Genomic DNA, 19,101 nt, shown 5'->3' with positions numbered 1-19,101 from the left:
GTTTTCTTATTCACCATCATTAGATTGCACCCTAAGGAGGAACCAGACCAAGCTGACAATCATGTCAAACACTGTTGTTGCGTCTCCATCTGGATTCTCTGCATGCCTGTACTGATGCAATCAAAGGTATGTTTTCATGTTTTCCATTATGTCTAAACAGAACTGATCAACACTATCAGGTAGTTTGCTAATTTCTTAAGAATCTAGATTTTGACTCATTTTTGCTCGTTTTACACTTCTTTTCATCCAGAGCCCTTGGAAATCTACAAATATCAAATAGGAATGATTTAGATAATGTACTCGATGATAAGGCATAAAATGGGGATATATATGCATATAAATTATGTATAAATGATGGAACATTTATCATGTGATATGATCAAAGAAGAAACTTGTAAGTGGTTCAAACAAATATAGAAAGCAACCCGTGAGAGGTGCAATTAACAATCTAGTGAGCAGATCAAAGTGAAACACTGTAGGTCCCTCTCGGAGGATGACGAACCTAAACCTTGTTATACTAACCAAGTAGCAAGTGCGGAATCCAAGCTAGCAAGCAAACCGGGATGAAACAAGCACAAACACAAACACACAAAGATTCACCGATTAACACCACTTGTATTAATACGAATGAAAGGTTCCGGTTACAAGCTCAGTGTTCACAAATGTGTTTTGCAAACTCTCAAAGTGTGTGTGTGTGTTTCGGACAGAATGCTCTCAATCTCTCTATCTCTCGGTGTGCATCTATCTTCAAGTCTGTCTTTGAACACACACTGCATGGGTATATATATACCCAGCACAGATTGTCTTGTCCGAAGGATCCGATAGATGGTCGAAGGATCATCTATCGAATACAAGGCCATCGAATGATTCACAGGGACCTCGAAGGATGATCTATCGAGGTCCATCAATCGAAGCATATCTTTCGAGGAGATCGAAGGATCCACATCATCCTTCGATCTCGTATCCTTCGAGACAGACAACCATATACAAACATCTTCTAACTGTTTGGCCAAGTCAAACCAGGAGGACGGTTGACTTGGTCAACTTACAGGACTAACAAGGACATCGTTTACATCGTGACTGAATACAGACAAAGTACAGACACAAGTGCACCAACAAACACGTCGCGTGAGGCGATCAAAATTAAAGAAGTCATTGTGAGAGACAACCAACATTTGTGAAGCAAAGGTTGCGGACTTGTTAAAGAATAAAGCATGAAGATCAAGGTTTGATGCCAACATTAGGTGAGGCAATATTGGAATTAATATTGGCATAAAAATATCATATAGTATTTATCCTAAGTTATTAAAGATTATTTGTATTATTATTTTAACATAAGATAGTGTGTGTTAGTTAGTTATTGCCTTGTTCCCTAAGGCATCACACACCTATAATACTAAAGATTATTGTTATTTGTATATATTAAATCATGTGTTAATAAAATCTTTCACTCAAATATTTATGTTATAAGCATGTCCTTAAATCATGAATAACAACGATTCCATCACATTCTCCTATGTGAGATAACTAAATCGACACACGATTTGTTACAATACTTAATTCTAGACATGACACTTTTGATATGTCTCTTTAGCTCAAATTTGAACAATTCGTAGCTCGTCGTGAAGCTCTAATGAAGGAGATCAATCGCTTGACCATCATTTAACAGTGATTTAAATAATAATTACATCATATATTATTGTTATGTTTGGTGTATAGTGAAATTTTGAGAGAGTTAATATTAGCATATTTGTCATTCTTCTCAATTGAATTGAGTTTAGATGCTTTTTGTTATTTATGAATATGATTAGTGTGTAGTTTTTTATGTTGAGGGATCATAGTTGCAAGTATTGGAAGTCAAGGTATCCGTTTAGTTTGCGTAGAACTTTGTAGGGTTGCTTGGCTACTATGGGCATTGTCGGAAGGGCTTTTTGCAACTTAATGAGTATATAATATTGCTTTGTCAAAAAAAAAAAAAAAAAAAACTAATCTGGATTTCTTTCTCCTTCCAAAGTCTTGACTATAAATAGACTTTACTTGCTTTTGCTTACAAGTTACAACAATAGTGGTCCAACATCCTCGCATTGAATTAGATGAGCTTCCACATTTTCCTTTAACATTGGACATTCATGTTGGAGGTGTCCAAATGCATTGCAACTGTAGCATCTTATGTGGCTCTTGTTTGTTGGTATCTTCTAGCCACTTTCTTCTTACTTTTTTGTTTCTTCTTTTTCCCAATATTGGTAATTAGATTTAGACTATCTTAACTTTATCTCCTTAGGTTTCAGATTGAATTTGATATCAACTCCACTCGTTTCGGATCAAATCGATGTCAACCATGCTTGAAACAGCCCGACTAACTTCGGATCAAATTATCTTCTTCCTTTGAGTGTGACTAACTTGATATCAACTTAAGTAGTTTCGGATCAAATTATTCATCTTCTGGTCTTTCGATCGCGTAGTGAAACAAAACCTCACTTCTAAGAATAGTACTCGAGGCTTTCGGTCTTTTACAACGAATCAAAAGAAACTATTCTTCTTATCAGAATAATAAACAATAAACGGGTCTGCGGTTGTAATGAATCAAAACCAACAGTACATGGATTTTCGGTTGCAAGACAAGTCAAAACCAAATTATAACGAGGTTTTCCATTTTCAAGCAAATGAAACGCACTGTTCTTAGAACAAGTCCTACGGAGGGCAATTTAGAATCTTTCCTACTTTTTTTTACTTTATTATGGTTCCAAAACATATATTTTCTTTTAAAAAAATAAATTTCGAGGTTTAAAACTATATATAAAAATTTGGTTCGCTTTAAAAAATTTTCTTCCAAAATAATACAAAAATCAATCTGAACTTTTGACTCATTTATGTTTGTAACGGGTTGCAATGAATAGCCTTTAACTTCAATAATTACAGTTACAATCCTTTATTTGAAAAACACATTACACCTTTCGTCCTTTAGCACTAACCAAGTTAAAATTTTCAGTTATGTCTGTCCACTTAAGGGTATTCTGGTCATTTCATGTTTTTATTTAGAATGTTCATTAATAAATAAACATCATCTTCCCCAATTTCCCAACTCTAACCCTAGAATCTTCATTTCTCTCCAACCAACCTCTACCACCACCACTACCACACTACCACCACTCATTATTGTCGGACGCCACCACTCATTATCGCCGGACGCCACCACTCAGTTTGTTTGCAGCCCTGGTCACATAAATTAAATACTCTGTAACCATAATTGAAGAACTGGCTCATAACATAGTTGTAGTAGCACAATTCATTGAAGAGTATGACTAATTCTAGTGTTAACCACGAAATTGGTAGCAACAATCACCACAAAATCAAAGCTAGTAACCACAATTTTGCTCATAAGTTGAACATTTTTGTTTGCAAAATAGTACCGTAATAACTGCTTACTATGTGAAAAGGGGGCCGAGATTCGTAATACCGGTGATGACGTAAGGAAATGCCAGAGTTGGTTAAGGAATTTTGACCGACGAGTTTGATTTTTCTATCTTCCATCGCCGTTGAACTCCACTCCACAAAAGTTATTTGTTTGTGTAGCAAACATCTTTGTCTTTGACCAACTTTTTCCAGTGTTGCAAAAATCGCGATTACTCGGCGATTAATCGCCGACTAGTCGCTAGTCGGCCTCATACTGAGTAATTTTTCACTAATCAGTCAAAAAATTGCTAGTCGGTCAAAGCCGGTCCAAACCGCCCTAGTCGGCCCATTTGAAATCCTTACAAAACAGGCCCAAGATTACAACTTTAGCCCATTTTCCTTATCCTTTACCCTAATATGACGAAGAATTTGAGTCGGAGAAAGAGGATGAAGTAGACGAGGAGATTGAATACGAGTCGGATGGTGTCAAAATCATTGAACACTACAGGGATGACGATTACATTTGAGCTATTTGTTAATGTTTGAATTTTAAGTACTGTGACTTGTTATGTTATGAGTTATATGTAAGTTTAGTTTGTATTTTGAACTACTTTTACCTTTTTAAGTATTATATTGATATGGATGTGTGAGTATATATAAAAACGGGATCAGGAGAGAACGGTGAAAAGTGTGAGAATGGTGAGAACGGATCCTGGCCCAACACGTGGCAGGAGGCCCTAATTGTTATGCGGGGGTACGATTGTCCTTTTATACGTTCCCTCCTTATTCGCGTTATAAATCTCTTTCAAATTAAAACTCCAAAGATTTATTGTTAGCTGTTACCTGCTTTGCAAGCTTTCTCATATCTATGGCGTTTAACGTGGATTCTGTTCGACAAAGTAAAATTCGTTGGCGTTTTCTATTTTCGTTCAGCAAATCATGCAACAAATATGGCGTTTTGTTCTTTTATCATTGTTCTATGGCGTTTTTTTGTATTATTAATTTATAATGTGTTGTATGATTTTCCATAGCGTTATTCAATTATGCAGTTTAATCACGTTTTAATTGATATTTAATCTATTATTCATAACTGCAATTGGAGTTTTCGATATTTATTTTAATTGTCGTTTATGTTCTTGTGTATTTGTTATGTTTTTACGATCATTGGCGTTTTTCGTCTATTTGATTAGTTTTGAATTTTATTTAGTAGTATTTGTGAATATCAGTTATTACTATTTTGTTAATTTGTGGAAACATTAGGTTTGTTAATTTTGGCGTTTTCATTATGTGTTTATTATGTCTTGTTTATTATTCAATTAATGGCGTTTTAATATATAATGTTATTACGAGACATCACTCAGTTTTTCTAATTTTTTTCTGTTCCTCCCTGTGTTTTCTCAGACGAAGTCTCTTTCTCGAGTCAAAGGCATTGCCCCAAAACTGGATTACCTTTTATCATTCCTGGACGTCAGTGAAGAATTAAAGCCCAAAAAGGACATGGAATTCTCAAGCCTTGATGATTGTTATTCAATGTATGTTAAGTATGCCAAGGAGTATGTTAAGTATGAATGGTGTAGAGGAAAATATAGGTTTTTGTGGTTTGGGTTTTGGTTTGGATTTTAGTAATTCTGAGAGTTTGTTTATATTGGAAGTTTTTGGCGCGTATTTTAGGCGCGATATTTATTGCAGTAAATGTTAGTAATAAAGTTCTGTCGTTTTAGTACTGTTTGTTTAGCTTTATCGGTTAAAAACAAAGTTTGGCGTTTTATATCTATGGCGTTATATTATGATGAATTGTGCTATGTGTGTTGAGGCGGATTTTAATAGCGTGAGTTTGGCGTTTTATGTTAAGTCAAAAGACCCTTTTACCCTTAATGAAGCGCGCCGGATTAATAAAAGTGATTTTATTTACGAAAATGCCACCGCGTCATCTAGTCCATATATTGTTTTGATCTGACGATCCATAAGCGTTCTCTCCATTCTCACACTTTTGAGCGTTTTCTCCAAATCCTGACCCAGTATATATATATATATATATATATATATATATATATATATATATATATATATAGGGAGAAGATCATGCGAGAACCACCTCTTATTGTGAGAACCGCGAGAACCACCTTTTATTGTGAGAACCGCGAGAACCAATGTGAACACACAAAAAATGCCTAAAAATAGCTAAAAATCACACAAAATTTTTTTTTTTAATTTTTTAATATTTTTTATAAAAAAATCGCTACTTTTCGAAGCCAAAAAATAAAAAAAAAAAATTTGGCTTCTAAAAGTAGCGATTTTAACATAAAAAATATTAAAAAATTAAAAAAAAAATTTAGATTTTTTTTTGATTTTTTTAGATTTTTTTTAGGTTTTTTGGGGGTTTAGTTTTTAGCATTTTAGCTTGGGGGGGGGGGGGGGGTTTTAGGTTTTTTTTTGGGGGGGGGGGGAGGAGGGGGTTTAGGTTTTGGGGGGGGGGGTGGGGTTAGGTTTTTTTTAAGGTTTTTTTTAGCATTTAGCTTTTGGGGGGGGGTGTTTAGGTTTTTTTTTTTTGGGGGGGGGGGGGGGTTAGGTTTTTTTAGCTATTTTAGGTTGTGTTCACATTGGTTCTCAAGGTTCTCACAATAAGGGTGGTTCTCGCATGAGCCCCTCCCTATATGTGTATATATATATATATAAGTGTATATATATATAAGTGTATATATATATAAGTATATATATATATACATATACATATTTATAAAAATAATAAAATTTACATATAAAATTTCCGATTCGATTAATCACGAGTAATCCCGAGTAGTCGCTAGTCCCCACCTCACCGGCCGACTAGCGAGTTCTCCAACCTTGACTTTTTCTCAATGATTCAACCAAAAGCGCAGGGGCGATTCCAATTGACGAAAATCTTAGCTTCGCTTGGAATCACAGTTTCACTCCCAGATCAGTTTCTCTAAAAAGATCAGTTTCCATTGACGGAATCTTGGATCGGAAGTCGTTCCACCAACCTGTTTCTCTATTTGACAAAGTCTCTCTCTCACACACTCACCATGTGTCTGCTTTTACAGGAATGATAAAGAATATGATTACAAAGAACAACTTGAAAATCAATTTTGATTTTTTATTCAAATCTATTATTCTGAGTTAACACTAATGTTGTAATCTTGATTCTGAATCATCGAGGAGCAGCGATGGTGCTTACGACGATGGTGGTGGTCAGCGGCAGGAGTGGCAGCAGTGGCGGCGGCGGAGGAAGAGGATGCGGTGGAGTGTTGAGTATGTGATCGGAGAGTGTGTAGATTTGGTGGAGAGTGTTTGATTTATAAATATAAAGAAATATATATTTTTTTTGTGTTTCTATTCTATTTAAATATATTTTTTAAGTAAATTGGTAAAATTACAAAAATACCCTTAATTGATTAGATTTAACTGAAAATTTTAACTTGCTTAGTGCTAAAGGACGAAAGATGTAATGAGTTTTCTGAATAAAAGATTGTGACTGTAATTATTGAACTTAAAAGCTATCCATTGCAATCTGATACAAACATAAAAGACGAAAATTGTAATTTACCCAAAGTCTAATTATTGAGTTTTCTTTAAAACACGTACATTGTATTGCAAAAGTCAAAATTTCTTAAACTTTTTTCCCTAATTGTCCCCTAAAACACCGATCAAACAAATCAAATTGATGCATATCGATGAACCGGTTTACATCCATGCTCAATTTTGAGTTTTAATGAAGATGAACTGGCTTCTTAGAAACAAGGTAACTTGCTATATATTTTATTTATGGTACGTAATATTAGTACATTATGATTATTGGTAACTAAAACTTCTTTTATACGGTAGGAAACCAAATAGCTATGTTCTTGTTGATGAGGATGCATTAATTTCGATTTTTAAGCGATCGCAAACTTGATGCATTAAACACTCAAATACTATAAACCTACTCTAGACTTTTATTTAGAAAAACTTTGGTGGAAAATGGATTTTTGATTATGGGATCATGTAGTTTTGGATTACTTTTTGAGTTGAAGTTGTATTTTTATGGAATTATAGGATTGACTAGTCACTGGAGAACCGTCCAGTACAACCAATTTAACTGTTTCTAAACCTAACCCTTTACAATATAAAACCGGTTTTTAAAACATTGATGTGAACCCTCTTTTATCTCATCCTCTCATTCGCTTTTCCTAGGCTGCTAAAAAACCAAAATTAAGTTCATGGAATCAGGCAATAGTTCAACCCACTTGAATTTAATGGAATCATCGTAAATTTGAAGTCAAGTTGTATTCTCAAAAGTCAAACAGTTAAATAGGAATTAAATAGGATGTTTAGTTTGTGCTACACGTTCATGTTTGCTATTTTTTATTTAAGATGCAAAGCCTGTTAATTAATTCATATAATTCCAACTTGATTACTAGCACCTTTCAAACAATAGTTTCTATTTTGAGAAGTTCGAAACTCCATCAGAATTTGTTATTTTTTATCGCTTTCCTCACATATTTGCAACTTCTTCAATTTCTTCAGATTCAATCCTCAAAACACTTCAAGTTGCATTATTAAATTAACAACTTGATCATAAGGGTGTAAGGAGTGGTTAAACACTTTGGAGTGGTAAACCAAAAAACCGACTAATTAGAGCGTGTCATGTCAATCAGTCAAAAATGTTTAAACTTTGCTGAAAAGTGTTGGCAATGGTTTAAACATTTGGTGAAGTGGTAAACTTTTTAAATAAAAAAAAGGAAAAAAATGTGATTGGTTGAGATTGGAATGGACCCCACCCCACACCCCCCCTCTCTCTTTCCTTTCTCCTTTCCCGCATCGGTAAAGCATCACCGATTTTAACCCCTTTTCGGCAACATTGTATGCGGCAATGGGGTTGGCAGTGGTTTGCCGCCCATTGCCGAATCGGTGAAACTAGTTTGCCGCCTCCACTCCTTACCCCCTAAAATATAATTTTTTTTATCGGTTTAGCTCATTGTTTTATAAGACCTACAAAATACATAAAATACGAATATCAATGCGTTTATATTATAATTACTATAAAGTAAGGCGTACATACGATTCAATGATCAACAAGATAGTTGATGAACTTTAAAGTTGTAATTGAGATAATAGACAACCTTTAGGCTTAATATAACTTTGCTAAATTGTGAGTTGTCTAAATTTCCGAGTGAATGGACTTCTAAATGCGATATATCATTAGTGACCCTATGGGACCTTGGCTAATCTGAATTTCATGTTTGATTCAAATTCCGAAATCAATTACAAAAAAGGTCCTTCTTATCACAATCAATTAATAACTCCATCTTTTCTATTAAACACCATTATAATTAGGGTTGTAAACGAACCGAACGAACACCTCGTGTTCGTTCGTTAAGGAAATAAATGTGTTCATGAACGGTTCATGAACACTTGCCGAACGAGATTTTATGTTCGTGTTCGTTCATTAAGGAAATGAGCATGTTCGCGAACGGTTCACGAACACAAATAAATTTGGCGAACTCGACGAAGGATAAAGATAGATGGCCCAGAAAGTAGTACTCGAACTTGAATCCCTTATTGTGGAACGGAGGTCGATCGTATTCGTGGATGTAAATAATGAGAAATGAAAGGGAAATAATGCATAAACAAGGTGAAAGTGGGTTTTCTAGTTTAATTGTTAGGGAAATAAAATAAATAAAAGTTTAATAATATAAAAAATACAAATAAAATATAAGAAAGTACAAAGATCTTCAATTAAAACACAAACATACGAACATAGACGAACGCAAATCAACGAATGTTCACGAACACATTCATGAACACCTTACCGAACGTTCACGAACACAATCGAACGAACGAGACCTCTGTTCGTGTTCGTTCATTTAACTAATCGAACGAAATTTCTTGTTCATGTTCGTTCGTTTAATAAACGAACGATATAAACGAACGAACATAAACGAACTTCCCACCAAACGGTTCACGAACTGTTCGCTGAACGTTCGGTTCGTTTACAGCCCTAATTATAATAACAAAGAATAAAGATATCATCTAACCTGATTTTGCTACCACCAGCTTCATCCATCAACCTCAAGCATCACCCAAAACCCCTTGTTGCAGCTTCCAACAATGGCAGCCAAGAACACCAACATCTTTTCTCTTATTTTCAGTTTCATTTTCATAGGTTTAGCCCATCTTAACTTGGTTAATACACTAAGTCCTAATTACTATGATCAAACATGCCCCAATGCTGAATCCACCATTACAAGTGTTGTCAAGAAAGCAATGCTTAATGATCCAACAGTTCCTGCCGCACTTCTTAGAATGCACTTCCATGATTGCTTCATCAGGGTGAGTATTCTTCTTCTTTTCACTTGAATGGAAAACTTTTTTTAGAAATCGGTCATATATTAAAAATTGTAATCACATAAGGGTATGATTTAGAAAAGTTAATCAAATAGGATATATTGTCGTATTTGGCAAGAGCGACATCTCCCAAACACTTTTTATTTTCATTCTTTTTTTTTCAGTTTTGTTTTGAGATCTAATTAATTTTTCTAATAACATGTTATGTGTGACATTTTGAAAAAAAAATTTATGTCTGCTCAATGTATGTTTTATTTAAAAATAGTCTTATTTGTATTCAAAATAACATATTTTTTTAACATACAATATTTCAAAATTTTACATCAAAACACTGACAGAAAACATGAAACAAATCTTAGTATTTATTTTTAATTAAAATATTGGATACTACATGTTAATATTAGAGAAAATCTAGATTTAATATTAAATGAAAACGGAAAAAGAAAAATAAAGGCGATCGAGAAGATGTCGCCCTTGTAAAATACCCGTTGTAATGACAATCGAAACATGGCCATCTAAAGTGGAGGTCAAGAGTTCTTGCCTGGTGCAAAATTGTTCTATGATGAGCCAGAGGTTTTACACAGTGGGCCTCGGGCGATGGGTTTTCTCTGGAATGGTGGCGGGCCAGTTCGCAGACATGGATGGCCTTTTGCCATTGGATTTACCCGGGTGATCGGGCTATTGTAGTGTCAATTCAGTATAACAAATTTATTAATTATTGATTGCTAAATATTTAATTTTGTAGGGATGTGATGGTTCAGTGTTGTTGAATTCGACCGAAAAGAACATAGCTGAGAAAGATTCACCTCCAAACATATCTTTACATGCATTCTATGTTGGTTCAGTTCTGTTTATACATGAAGGAAAACATGAAAACATACCTGATTGCATCAGCACAAGCCAGCAGAGAATCCAGATGGAGATGTAGCAACAGTGTTTGACATAGTTGTCAGTTTGGTCTGGTTCCTCCTTAGGGTGCAATCTAATGATGGTGATGAAGAAACCGAATAAGGGAGTTCGGTTATGGAGATGGAGGTCGATTTGATGTTATGAGTAATTAGGTTATGAGTCTAACCCTAGAACCTCAAAATAAGTCTCCTTATATATGCACCCAGGAGGAAACCCTAATTAGTTAATAATGGTAATAAGGCCCATCAACAATTACCAACTAATTATTTAATGGATTGTTATATATTTTGATCCATATAATGTAAATGATTATAATGGCCATATATAAATAAATATATTATTTATTTATTCTTACATTCTCCCACTTGGCCGAGTAATCATTTACTATGAGTATTAGATAAGCCTGATCAGGAGTTAACACTCATTTTAGCCTTAAACAAGTACTATAGCAGAAAAATACAGCCGTTGAATCATTATGCAACTCAGGACCCCCATTAATCATACTATAGCCTTAATTTAAAACCTAATCGTTATGATCAAAATACGCGTAAGCCCTTTGTTTGATTTGTAACTATATTTGTCTATATGCCATTATGCTAGCTTGACATATTCTTAGAGACATACAAAATCAAACTGATGAGGAAAATTAACTAATACTTAGTCATTCATAGTACGATATGCAATTGCGCACGACTATTAATTAATACCCGTCTATGAGCTCTCTTAATAAGACTTATGGGTAATAGCCCTTCAGTTATAGGATCCTTAAGCATATCATGAATGTATTCGATACAAAACTTAGTTTCCTCAATTCGTTCATAAACGAATAATTAATTGCGTATCGAAACTTAATGCAGCACCTCTTGAACTGTTACTGTTCAAGGAGTAATGGTAGCTGACTTTATCACACTAATTCTTCAAAACATTAATTATATGGAGTTAATAAACTTACGAGTCCACTGATAAATTTCCAACAACATTTAGTGACTATATTATGTCGTTATAACTTACGTTGTTGATATTAGTGCATTATGACTCTTCCATGAGATAGTTTTTGTCTGCTGACATAAAGATATACCCGAAACTACATTTTGTCATCTTTGAATATCTCAAAGTTAGAGTAATAAACCGGTTTTAATTCTCACTTCTTCTTTAAATTGTAGTCTCTCGTTTCTTTTAAAGATATTGTAATACTCAATTAGATGCTACACATTAATCTAGACATATCTAGTGTGTTGCAATGTGAGTAATATCTAAACGAGTATAGACTTAAACTTACATAAGGCTTCTAATTAATGAAGCATAAATAAATAATCTCATTTATCCTATTATCCTCTAAAGGAGAGCAATATTGATTGTTACATATGTAAGGACCCATTTAATGTTAAACTTATGGAACGAAACTAATATCCCATTGGGTCTATCTCAGTATGTTATGATATCAATCACGTAAGAGATATCTCTGAGTTTTATTATATCAAAGTTTGTGTTAACAATGCTTTGACTTATGTAACATATGCTTGTCAAAGAATGTCATCTATATAGACAAGTTTATTTTAGTTGCTCCCACTCATCTTGAGGTAGGTACATTAATCCACTTGATTCTTGATGAAAATAATTACGTTAGCTTTTCATCACATTATGATGTTTGCATTAACCCATACATGGATATTATTGGCTTACAAACAAAGTGTTCTTTAACCTTCAGTTTGAAACTTTAGGTTGTTATCTAATGAACATGTAAATGTGTCAGCCATTTATTAGGGAAAATCGTTTTAATGTTCATCTAATGTAGCTTAAAACTATTATAAGCTACTAGAACAGTGATGATCCTCAAAGAAATCTTTTGTTAGATATGCAATAAAGATTCTTTAATAATTTATCTCTTCCTGAGTACAACCTTTGACAATCAATCATGCTTTTGAGTGTCTTAACGCTTATATTAGGATTTGGTTTAGTCATGAACACTCTTAGGTAACTTAATCAAATCCCAAACGTTATAAGAACACACAAAGTCAGTTTCACTATAAAACTGTTATATTCCATTCAAATGATTGATTTACACTAATGGCTTAATTTGAAGAGATAGGATCAGTAAACATTTCCAAAATCCATTTCAACTTCAATTAGGGAGGTTATGTAATCATCAAAGTTAGTAGGCTTTTAAACCTAGATGACCTCCTGAGTTGATTATTGGGTTCATTAGAAGTTTCAATTTTATGGATTAGCTCTTGGTTAGGTTGCTATCATTTTCATTCTAAGTTTGTAAGAGTTGGTGCAGTATAGTGTACAAGAGGTGTAATCGGAGTTAAATTCGGAGTGAATTTAATGACACTCTTCCCCCCGCCTCTTGTATTCCTTGCAAGTCATAATAAGGACTTTGACTGCTCCCACTGACCTTAGAAATCTTTAGGAACTCAGCATGCTTAGGGTCAACATGTAATGACCAACAAATTCTAATAGAGAAACAAGTTAATGACGTTAGTCGTTGTAGTTTCTCTTGTTGAGGATTATGTTATTTTAGGTAAGAAATCTAAGTGCGCACACAATTAGGCAACAATGAAACTTTTGTAAGAGTAGCATTAGATTTAAGGAGATAAGGTTTGATAGAACAGTGTCGTGATGGAGCGATGTCTTGTACAAGAGGTGTAAATTTAAAATTTTCACTCCCCACCTCTTGCAACTATTGCAAGTTATTATTAAGACACTTAATGCTCCCACTGATCTTTAATATCTCTAGAATGCTACAAGAGAAGTTTCAATGAGCTACGTGACGTGGGAACCTATCACCTATACGTTAGACTTTATTTGATTTCTTTAATGTCCAGATATCATAAGAAACTTTAGGGACATATTTAATAGAAATCTGATTAACTACATATATGAATAGAGTTCTTCTAAGACCGTGGGCCATATGCGACAAAATTTAGATACAAGTTGATAGTCTTTCAAATGATAAATGAATTATGTCTGAATATTCCATTTGGAATAAGTTCCACGAATGTCAATGAATGACTTATGATGGACCCATACTTATTCCTTAAGCCAAATAATATTTAGGGCTGTAACGTCATGATTTAAAATCACTTAAAATGAGATTAGATGAAAAAATCATCCTCATTAACCATGTTATGATTTCTCATGAATTTTGGTTCTAATGGATGAAATTTATAAGTCTCATTTTCCTTTTGTCAAATTCTCATTTGCATGATGACAAAAGTTGTGAAAAGTAAGGCATCATCTAGTTTCATCTTAGTAATGTTTCTATCCAGATATTTAGAACAAATAAAATGAGAGTTTACAGTAAGTGTGACTTTATGTTGACTATGCAAACCTCACAATCTTCATATCTTTGCTTAATTATGATACTATATTCTGATTAATCAGAATATATCAGGTATCGAAAAGCGTTGTTTGAAGACTGCTTATTATGGCTCTTATAGCCTTAACATTTAATTTTTGTCACTAACTCTCGTGTTAGTTATTTGTCGAGTTCTGGTAAGGAAAACGTATGGAACTAGAGTCAACTAATCATGTGTTAATTGGAATATTAAAAATTATCAGACTTAAATATCATTAGGAAGTTACTATCTAATTAATTTATCCAACTGTTCTTTAGAATAATGGATAGTCTCGTTGCTTATGCCTAGTCTAATGACATAATAATGCAGTGAGATTTTTCCCTTGAAGAACCTTAACGTTGGGATTAGCACTTATAATTTGTCTATGGACCTTAGAACAATCCTCTCTTAAGGTTTTAGTGGTTGTAAGGTGAATAACATCTTATTTTCCAGTTTCAAACATTTATTTCTTTGTACATATGTTGCTTATCAACACACTCATTATACTTTGGTACTTTTGAGTGTTATAGCTGATTTATAATGCATCAAATTGTACAAATGAAAACTTAGTATGTAATGTACTGGAAAATGTACTTATTTCCATGCGTAAGCCCTTAACTTTATGGGTCATGGTATTGTACATTATAATATATTCACATATACCACTTAACCTTATAATTTATAATTTTAAATGAAGACATGCACCTTAGGAGTTCTAGTGATTATTCCACATATAAGAGATTAGCCTTAGGAAAATCTTAATCTGGAATAACTTTAGTGATAGCATTATGTTAGAGAGTTCTTGATTATCATAAGAGACATCATGTTCGATTTGTCCTGATCATCATGCTCTAATTTTCTTCTTTATAATCTTTATCAGAAGAGAGCAATAGGATTATCGTGTCTTAAGAAATAATCAAGGATTTAATTTAAGAGCTAATTCCAATAGAAACTTTAAATAAAACAAACATTTTGGGTTTAGGAATTAGAGTGGATGAGATATATGTAGAAGTAAATTATAGTGAGTAAAATTATGGGTACTTAAAAAAAAAAAAAAACAGACGAAATGATCATAAAAATTAATTAAGGATCATTAATATAAGGATCATTGTGTGAAGAGGTTGTGATATGTCTATTATTAACATCAAAATAATAGACTTATTTAAAATTCTACTTAAACGAAGACAAATCAGCTTTGGCCAGAAGTGTAATCATTTAAGCATGTGTGCAAAGTAATCGTGACAAATCAGCTTTGGCCAGAAATGAGACAATCACTTTAGTTATGCACTTGTCAAGCATGCTAAACATAAATGAATTAAATCAGCTTTGGCCAGAATTAAGACATTTCACGTTTGTAATGCATACTCAACATAGCTTTTATAATACTTGAACAATAAATAGATGCATCAAATCAGCTTTGGCCAGAAGTGATACATCAAAAGCTCATTCAAGTTAAGCCATTTTGGTTTTGTAAATCATTCTTTGATCCTCATTAATTAACTAAATAATTACAAAAACCAATCATTTAATAGCAAACCACCCGTTAGCGCGGATCGAACTCCGCGGTGAGTTCGCTGGGGGGTGCGGGGAACAGCGTGCCCCCGCCCGGGGTTCGGGGCGGGGCCCCGGAAAAATTTTTTCTTTAGTTCACATTTAAACAGCTTAAAATAATGAGATTTCGAGTCGCAACCACGATTTCGAGTAATGATGTTATGGTTGCGAGTCGCAACTACGGTCTCGACTAATGACGTTATGGTTGCGAGTCGCAACTACGGTCTCGACTAATGACGTTATGGTTGCGAGTCGCAACTACGGTCTCGACTAATGACGTTATGGTTGCGAGTCGCAACCTCATGGTCTCGAGCAGCAACCTCATGGTTGCGAGTAGCAACCTCATGGTCTCGAGTAGCAACCTCATGGTCTCGAGTAGCAACCTCATGGTCTCGAGTAGCAACCTCATGGTTGCGAGTAGCAACCTCATGGTCTCGAGTAGCAACCTCATGGTTGCGAGTAGCAACCTCGTCAACAGCTGTTAATTGTGATATCATAACCGAAAATTCGAAATCTAAGGGATTTTATGATAGTGTTTCCTGTTTTAATAAAGATTTAATTTTATCAGATATTTCAAAATCATAATCTATTTATCTAATAACAGTTTTTCGAAATCTTTAGAGGACAAAACAGATCAAAAACAGGAAAAACACTTAATAATCCGAATCATATTCCAAAACATAATAGAATTTTCGAATTTTCTAAGAACAAGTGATGAACCCTAAAAAAGTAAAACATAAAATTCTGGAACCCGAAACCTGAAAATTAATAATTTTCTAAACAGATTTCGGCTAAAACATAAACCAGTTAATTTCGAATAAACATATGATTAAGCTTTTATCCGAAAACTATGATCTCGAGTGGACAAGGCCGACTCGAAACCGGCTGTTATGATTCATAAGGTTTCAAAATTCCGTTTTCCAAGTTTCAATCCCAGAATTATGGATACGAAAACAGAACTGACTAATCAACATATGCTCTGATACCACATGTTGGTTCAGTTCTGTTTATACATGAAGGAAAACATGAAAACATACCTGATTGCATCAGCACAAGCCAGCAGAGAATCCAGATGGAGATGTAGCAACAGTGTTTGACATAGTTGTCAGTTTGGTCTGGTTCCTCCTTAGGGTGCAATCTAATGATGGTGATGAAGAAACCGAATAAGGGAGTTCGGTTATGGAGATGGAGGTCGATTTGATGTTATGAGTAATTAGGTTATGAGTCTAACCCTAGAACCTCAAAATAAGTCTCCTTATATATGCACCCAGGAGGAAACCCTAATTAGTTAATAATGGTAATAAGGCCCATCAACAATTACCAACTAATTATTTAATGGATTGTTATATATTTTGATCCATATAATGTAAATGATTATAATGGCCATATATAAATAAATATATTATTTATTTATTCTTACATTCTATGTTATTGACAACGCCAAGAAAGCAGTAGAGGCTTTATGTCCTAAAACTGTCTCTTGTGCAGACATCTTAGCATTAGCAGCAAGGGATGCAGTCACTTTGGTCAGTAAAGCATCTTCTTCTTCTAATACCTTAAAGTTTTACATTTTTACATGTTTTCATGTTAAGATTGAATCGGGTTTTGCCGTGATATAATCTAGTCTGGAGGGCCGACATGGGACGTGCCGAAAGGAAGAAAGGATGGAAGAGTTTCGAAAATAATTGAAACGCTACAATTACCAGCTCAAACATTCAATATTTCCCAATTGCAACAAAGTTTTGCTCAAAGAGGCCTTTCCTTGGATGATTTAGTTGCACTTTCAGGTAATTAATTAACTAAATCGTGGACCTTAAAAAAGTGTTTATTTACTTGCAAAAGAATGTAGAAAAAAGAAACTGGCCAAAACATTTTTCTTATTTATAACTGATAGTTATATATATAGTTTTAGGTAGGGGTGTTCAAGATCGGATTATCCGGTTTTCGGATATCCGAAAACCGGATATCCGAAAATTTCGGATAGTGAATATTGATATCCGAATCCGTATCCGAAATTTCGGATACGGATTCAGATATCTAAACGGATATCCGAATTTATAAAAAAAATCAAAAAATCCGTTTCGTGTATAGATTAAAACTAAACTTATATTCGATTTTATAAATTTCCAACATTTAAAACTATAAACAATCATAACACATGAATACAATTATTTACTACTTTTTTACTAACTTCTACAATACTTCAAACAAAATATAATGCTCATATACTATATATATTTATAAAAAAAAATAATTAGTTTTCGGATATCGGATAATCGGATTATCCGAAATTTTTGAAATTCATATCCGAATCCGAATCTGAAAATTCGGATTATCCGATTTTCGGATATCCGAAATTTCGGATATCCGAAATTTCGGATATTTCGGATACTGATTTTCGGATATTTCGGATACGGATTTTCGGATATTTCGGATTCGGTTTCGAATCCGGATTTTTTTGAACACCCCTACTTTTAGGTTTTACAACTTCCGTCTAAACATGTTTCACAAAATGATTATCAATGACCTCTGTCAGTCTAGTACTTTATGTAACACCTTAGTGACTGTTTTCTTACTTTTAGTACTTAATAATTTATTAAGTGTGTCATCCTAAATGAAAATTTTCTTGTAGCAATTTAAACTTTTTTGAGGCATAGATTATCAATTACCGGTTAATATGTAGGAGGACATACACTTGGGTTCGCTCATTGCTCATCCTTTCAGAACAGGATACACAACTTTAATTCAAACCAAAGTGTCGACCCGACACTGGAATCGTCATTTGCAGCCGGTTTAAAAAGGGCATGCCCTACAAAAAACACAGCAAAAAATGCAGGTGCGAATCTTGATTCGACTCCCACAACTTTTGACAATAGATATTATAAGTTACTTCTGCAAGGTAAGAGTATATTCTCTTCTGATCAATCGTTGGTCACATCGGCAAAGTCTAAAGCACTGGTCTCAAAGTTTGCTAGCTCACAACAAGAGTTCCAGAAAGCATTTGTGAAATCCATGATTAAGATGAGTAACATCAATGGTGGGCAAGAGGTTAGGCTCAATTGTAGAGTGGTAAACTAAACAAAACTGAGGGGAAAGGAAGGAGGCTGGCCGTAATGTTCTTGGGTTAATTCAATTTGTTTATCAATTATGTTGATTTAGTTAGATTTTATTGGAGTTTGAAGCATCATTGATCAAGAAGTTTAGTAATCTTTTGTACTGTATATTGGATATCTATACTATATAATAAAAGAAAACCAAGTTTTGACACGTGTCATTCATTAAAGGCGTCTACATTTGTAATTTCCTGCCTTTTCATACTTATCTTATATCAATTAATTAAAATATAAAGAATTAATTAATATTAAATCTTATCTTACTTTGAATGTCGGATAGAATCATTCTATTTTTTCTAATAATATATTATCTTCAAATTTAAGTTATAAATAAAGATATTTTTTTAAATAATAGCACAAAACAATAATCTTAAACTTAAAAAAACAATAATACACTCACATAAAAAATTTAAAGTACAAACAAAATATACAAAATAACTTATTAGACA

General features: G+C 33.7%; 1 protein-coding gene across 1 annotated transcript; it reads left to right on the top strand.

The window, feature by feature from the left end:
* The first annotated feature begins 9,467 nt into the window (after positions 1-9,467).
* Positions 9,468-18,711, top strand: LOC110891620 (peroxidase 64). The gene is made up of 5 exons (XM_022139301.2): positions 9,468-9,723; positions 10,484-10,566; positions 16,960-17,065; positions 17,164-17,326; positions 18,223-18,711. Exons 1-5 carry the CDS (start codon positions 9,502-9,504, stop codon positions 18,615-18,617), a joined length of 969 nt encoding a protein of 322 aa, XP_021994993.1. The 5' UTR covers positions 9,468-9,501; the 3' UTR covers positions 18,618-18,711.
* Positions 18,712-19,101: the final 390 nt, after the last annotated feature.

Source organism: Helianthus annuus, chromosome 11 (assembly GCF_002127325.2).
Source record: "Helianthus annuus cultivar XRQ/B chromosome 11, HanXRQr2.0-SUNRISE, whole genome shotgun sequence".
Lineage (NCBI taxonomy): Eukaryota > Viridiplantae > Streptophyta > Magnoliopsida > Asterales > Asteraceae > Helianthus > Helianthus annuus.
The sequence above is the reverse complement of the archived record's forward strand: the minus strand, read 5'-3'. Positions and strand labels throughout refer to the sequence as shown.

Coding starts and splice junctions, on each gene's coding strand:
- LOC110891620 (XM_022139301.2), top strand. CDS start 9,502: ATGGCAGCCAAGAACACCAACATCTTTTCTCTTATTTTCAGTTTCATT. Junction 9,724..10,483: donor TCCATGATTGCTTCATCAGG/GTGAGTATTCTT, acceptor TTAATTTTGTAG/GGATGTGATGGTTCAGTGTT. Junction 10,567..16,959: donor CCAAACATATCTTTACATGC/ATTCTATGTTGG, acceptor ATTTATTCTTAC/ATTCTATGTTATTGACAACG.